The 5,989-nt window shown below is 45.2% G+C and overlaps 1 protein-coding gene and 1 long non-coding RNA gene across 2 annotated transcripts in view; one reads left to right on the forward strand and one right to left on the reverse strand.

The window, feature by feature from the left end:
• slc4a4a (solute carrier family 4 member 4a) overlaps positions 1 to 5,989 on the reverse strand; it is a gene marked incomplete in the record, with an annotated part of 47,842 nt that overhangs the window by 25,984 nt on the left and 15,869 nt on the right. The window contains 3 exon segments of the mRNA XM_024257978.1: positions 899 to 994; positions 2,514 to 2,693; positions 3,814 to 3,974. Of these exon segments, the coding sequence (XP_024113746.1) occupies positions 899 to 994; positions 2,514 to 2,693; positions 3,814 to 3,974 (437 nt within the window).
• LOC118599156 lies at positions 3,880 to 4,568 on the forward strand. The gene is made up of 2 exons (XR_004948455.1): positions 3,880 to 4,008; positions 4,089 to 4,568. It is a non-coding gene; the product is annotated as an uncharacterized LOC118599156 (long non-coding RNA).

The raw sequence follows: 5,989 nt of genomic DNA on the forward strand, positions 1-5,989 counted from the left end.
ATAGGTTATGTCTGAATCCCCCCCTAACCCCTAACTACTAAAAGACTGCATAGTGCGGGACTATATAATGTTATATATAGTGTTATTCGGACACGATGCTCACCACTTTTCTTTTGTTTTTTTTAATTTCGGATATGACGTCATCGATTTCACAAAGTAAAAACCAAATAAATGCGAACATTTCACGACGTTTATTTATGACTCCACTGTGTTCTGATGTTGAAAATGTGGATGATTTATTAAAGAATTACATTTAAACACGTTTTTTTGTTAAAAATTGTTAAACCGCAATGCATTGTGGTCTATATTTACTAATCTAGTGAGCATCGATGCATGCTAGTTTTTCGCAAAGACTTCTGGGAAATTTCTAGTGCACTGGATTTTGGTATTAGTAGATTCAGACAGTTTCCATGGAAACATCTAGAAGGGGCGGAGCCACTACATGGGGAATAAACTGTTTTAGGAGTTTTGGGTCGTCACAAATACAGGAAGAAGAAGAAAAACATGTTTTTAGAGAACGTCGATCACACACGTGTGACGGACTCTGATCTTCGAGGATGAAACTCCAGCGCCGACTCAGCGAACACCGCGCCGCGTCCCCTCGTGGAGGTCACGCCTCCGCTAAGTGCCTCCTCGGGAGAAGCAGGTGAGCGAGGCTTGTGACTGCTGATCTGCTGACTCTCACTTTCAGTGACAGCAGCTGCACTCATGATCACAGGAAAGGTCCAGAAGCTGCTGCCACTGAGGCTCTGCACACATCTGCCCCCTCAGCATTGTGGGTAATAACTTGTATGTCAGTGTGATGCAGCCCAGCTCGTCCTTCTACACCCAACCACCACCCACAGCCATTGAATCCTCAGTCAAGGTTAATGCAGGTGTTAGCAGCAGGTGAACTTACTGAGCCAGTCCATGCTGGCACTTCTCTGGTTCTGCAGGTCCTCCATTGAGATGTGACCTGACAGGCAAGTCACCGAGTTCTCAAGAGGACTGCGGGCTTTGAGAGGCAGCAGCAGGTTATGGTCCAGGCAAGCAGGCAGGAGACAGACAGGAAATGAGAGGTGAAGCCCCCAGAAACCCCCCAGCAAAGACAGCAGAAGATGACGCCGGCGTGTGACCTGCAGGTTCAAAGCTGGATCAGGACGCCGCCCTTATCTTTACGGCCGGCTGATAACCAGCCTGAGAGCGGAGACTCTCCGTTCCTGATCAGGGAGGTGGTTCATGCAGCTGATTACACATGCAGGTGAACCACAGGTGTGTTTTCCTGGAACCGCCAAGAGTGGAGGCCTCCTCTGGTCAAGAACCCGAGGAGGGAAAATGATCTGAATGAGGTGACGGCGGACTAATCTAATCTGAGATCCCAAAGCAGATTAAAGAGTAAACGAGACTCGTTAAGGAACCAACAGATAAAAGGTATCAGGTCTGCAGGTCAACGCAGCAAACACATCGTAAAGGAATTCCACTGATAAAAACACCATGAAGGAACGCTGGGAAAGGAAATCTAATCCTCACAGAATCATGGAAAACATTTGGATTTGATTTGATTGTAAATAATCAACCAGTTTGATTATGATTTGAAGTTAAACTTCATTTCTCTTTTCCAGCCTTCCTTCCTCTAATATAGACATGATTCAGATCCATCTGTGCTTCTTCATTCATCACTACGACTCTTCATCACTGACGTTCTGATCAACATGTCTGTGAAAGCAGAGAGAAACTCTCATGAACCAAACGATGTTCATGCAGAGAAAACCAAATCAGGGCTGCAAATATGAGCCTGTGACAGTTCACGTATGAATACGTCTGCAGACAAAAGCTTTCCTGACAGTCAGACAGTAAAGGTGACTGTTTATTTTGAGGGTTCTATAGGTTCTGCAGGATGACAGAGGAACGTGGGACAGAACCGTCCGGACAGAACCGTTCAGACAGAACATTCAGACAGAACATTCGGACAGAACCGTCCGGACAGAACCGTTCAGGCAGAACCGTTCGGACAGAACCGTTCGGACAGAACCGTTCAGACAGAACATTCAGACAGAACCGTTCAGACAGAACCGTTCGGACAGAACCGTTCAGACAGAACATTCAGACAGAACCGTTCGGACAGAACATTCAGACAGAACATTCAGACAGAACCGTTCAGATAGAACCGTTCAGACAGAACATCCAGACAGAACCGTTCAGACAGAACATTCGGACAGAACCGTTCGGACAGAACCGTTCGGACAGAACCGTTCAGACGGAACCGTTCAGACAGAACGTTCCAGCGTCTCAGGAGGTTCTAGAAGGCATTAGTCTGTCTGTGGAAGCTGTGATTGGTTATTGGGTTAATGTGTTTTTAATAGAAAGAACTGCAGATGTGAAAGTAAAGAAGTTCGGGTTCAGTTTGGGACCCCGCTGGTGTTCTCTGAGGAACAGGAACTCAGATCCGGTGAATCCGGTGAATCCGGTGTCCTGCTGTGGTTTGGTTGGAGGGTATCTCTCTACAGACTGCACCAAACTGGCTCAAGTATTACCGTTGTCCTGGTTGGAAAACAGCCTACTTGCACTGGAGACCGTTTTGCCGATGTCAGCCAGCGAGCGCAGGTTGGACTTCTTGGTCTGGTGGCGGTGTTTCCGTAGCAACGTGTACATCACCTTGTCCTTCAGCTCCGGCTTCAGCTGGCCGATCTCGATCTGGTTGTCGGTGATCATTTCTGAGGAGGAAGAGCGGAGACGTGAGGGGATGACCGGAATAAGTTGAAGCTCCTGAGAGAAACTTTCTTCATCTGGGAGTCTCGGCTAGAGCCCGCGTGGCTCAGTCTGAGGGGGAGGGAGCAGCCTCGGGGAGTTTCTCCTCCCGTGGAGGAGTCGTGATGTTAACGGTCCATCGCTCAGGTCAGCGGCCTCAAAGCCAGAGCCCCCGCTCCGGCCGGCCCGCCGTCCACTCCATTACTTCACATTAATCAGCCCAAGTGCTAACTCGTCGTCCCGCTCCTTCGTGCAGACAAAGGCTGGGGCGGGGCACGACATGGGGAGACGTAATCATCTCAGTGCAACTGGAGAGGCCGGCCTGTCCTCGCGGCGCCAAGCCTTTGTGTGGGAATGAGGATCTGAATGCAGGCGAAGCCTTCCGACGTAACAGAGGGAACCTGGACGTCACGCCGCTAATGCCGCTGCACACACGGAACCGGCTCACACGGACTGGCACGCTATCGCATTACAGCTCGCATAAGTCCACCTTAACCGGCCCGATTACCCAGAATCCCCCAAGACAGGAAATCCCATAAATGGAGCAGTTCATGTTGAAGGTGGATGTCGCCCTCCGGGAGGGGCTGTTTTAATGCTGGGGGGTCAGACTGACAGGATGTTTGGTTAGTGATAGACGCTCATTGTTTCCCATAGCGAGACACCTACCCTCCCACCCCCCAGGGTCTCTAGCTTCAGCCACAGTCAAAAGTTGACCCTAATGGGGGGTGACCAAAAAACCTGTACGGGTCACCCCCCATGAGGGTTGTAGAGGTGTGTCACCCGCAGCACGCCCGTAGATAAAAATGTACATGAACGTTTTCTCTGTACAGTTCACTGAGCGGTCTACGACCTGATATTTCATGGAGGTCACCTGCGTCCCCGTACAGGTGTGACCTTTTTCACCAGCAGACAGACCGGATCCACCTGGAAGGACAGCTGGGACTGAGACATCAATGAAATGAGTCAGATGGTAGCATCCAAGCTCCTAAGCATGATGGGAGTTCAACTTCCCGCCACAAAAACATCACGTCTGCCACTCGTGACATCACGCCCCAAAACCCCAAAGATGGCTCCCCTCCGACTTACCAACAACCTGAGGAAGAGTGGACGCCTCCAGGTCCAGCATGATGGTGCCCTTCTCTATGCACGTGCGCAGCTCGAACAGGCTGTGGAGGGACAGCGTGGCCACGTGGGGCTTGCTCCAGCGCTCTCCTCCTTTCTCCACCTTCTCCTCAAACTTGATCCACCTGGAAGGATGAAGAGGACGGAGGTTCTCCACAGGTAGATGTGGGATGTGACAGATCTGAGCATGAAACCAACCGCTCAATGGATCCATGAGTTTCAATATTTTCTCTTCAAAGGCACAAAAATGATGTGAGGCCAACAGTACCTCCACCTGACATAGGGGGCGCCGGTGAGTCCATGGACTTCCAGTTTACAACAGCCGTTAAAGAACATAAACCAGAAGTCTAGGAGATTGAAGTCATTTGTAAACCATCACAAGTGATTACTCCACCCAGAGTAAATCCTGCCTTCACCAACTGGAGCTGGGATAGGCTCCAGCAACATCACGACCCAGAGAGGGATTAAACCGGTTTGGTCGACGGGTGGATGAAATAAATAGAGTTTTAGTATTGATGCTGTTTCAGGTAACACTGTTACAGTCTAGGGCTGCAACAAGTGATTATTTTAAGAAGTTTAAAAAGCTGCATTACCCGTGATAACGCGAGTGCGGATGCTTTCTGCGGAAAATGGCGACGCAATTGACTGTAATTGCTGCAGGGATATAGTGAAAATGCAAAAACTATTTGCAAAATATTAAATTTGCTAAAAAAAAAAAAGGGGAAATTTCTTTAAAGAACTATGAAAGTGCTATGAACTTGACCTAAATTTCTTTAAATTTGGAAATAAAATTGCTTAAAAAGCAAAAAACCTTAGTACATGTCGAATTAGCCAAAGGTAAGCTAGCTTATTGCTTAATTACAAGCTAAACTGTGAAACAGCCTAAAATTAGCACTAAACTAAATTAGTCAGAAATGTTAGCATGTTGCTAAGATAGAAGCTAAACACTAAATTAGACTATAAAACCTCAGTAGATCACAAATTAGCCAAAAATGTTAGCATTTTGCTAAAATATTAGCTAAAGTCCAAATTAGCATAAAAAAATCATAGTTCACATAAAAGTAGCCAAAAAGCTAACACATTGCTTAAATACTAGCTAAGCTCTAAAATTCCTCAGTACAATAAATCAGTCAAAAATGTTAGCATGTTGCTAAAATATTAGCTCCAAATGTTTTGAAAAAGGCTATAAAGATGAAAACATATCCATGAATTTGAAGAAAATTGAAGACTTTCTCGTTCATTTCCTATGGGGAATAATTTGCTCAATATTTCAAAAACTATAAAGTTTATAAATACCAAAAATACCAGCAGTAACGTCCTGAACGAGATGAACGTTTGAAGCCAAGATTGATGAAATCTCTGAAAGTGTGATGGAGTTTTTATGCGGAAACATACGAAAAGGAGCATTAGAATTGCATACGTGTTCATGTCAAGGCCCGGGGGCCGGATCTGGCCCTCCGGGTAATTCTATCCGGCCCCCATATCATTTTATTTTGTCATTATTAACGGCCCGACACTCCAATTTGAACAGAATATATATAATTTATGGAGAGTAAAATATTGAAAGTTATTTCAGATTTAGGTTAATTTATTCTAGAATAATATTCCTGCCTGTTTTTATTCAAAGTTATGTTAAAATTGTACATTTTAGAAGTTTTAACAATTTTTTTTTCATGTGTTCAATGAATGTTTTTCCTGTGCGACCTGAGGTGAGTTTTGGATTTAACAAAATGTAACATTTGTATATTAAACTTTACTTTCAAGAGGCATGAACAAATGAAAATGAAATGAATCAAAGCTCCAAACTCAGAGGTTCAGATTTGACTCCCTAATAACGGTTACGTAACGTTTATAAAGTCATTGATATTATATAAAGATAAACAGTTTCTGATAAATATTCAATTTCATCTGAGACTCGACTTTTATGTTTGTATCTCCACACATCACTGTAATCCATCGTAACAAGATTCATGTTTTTAATACTTTTGTTCCACAAAAACACAGGTCCTTTCAAAATAAAAGTCAAAGAACAAAGACAGGAAGTGTCAGAGGAAAAGATGAACGGATTGATTAAACGACAGTAGGAGAGAATTCTGTTTGAACCTCTTCACTGCTGCACTCACACTTTGTTTGGGGGGGG

Source organism: Oryzias melastigma, linkage group LG9 (assembly GCF_002922805.2).
Source record: "Oryzias melastigma strain HK-1 linkage group LG9, ASM292280v2, whole genome shotgun sequence".
NCBI lineage: Eukaryota > Metazoa > Chordata > Actinopteri > Beloniformes > Adrianichthyidae > Oryzias > Oryzias melastigma.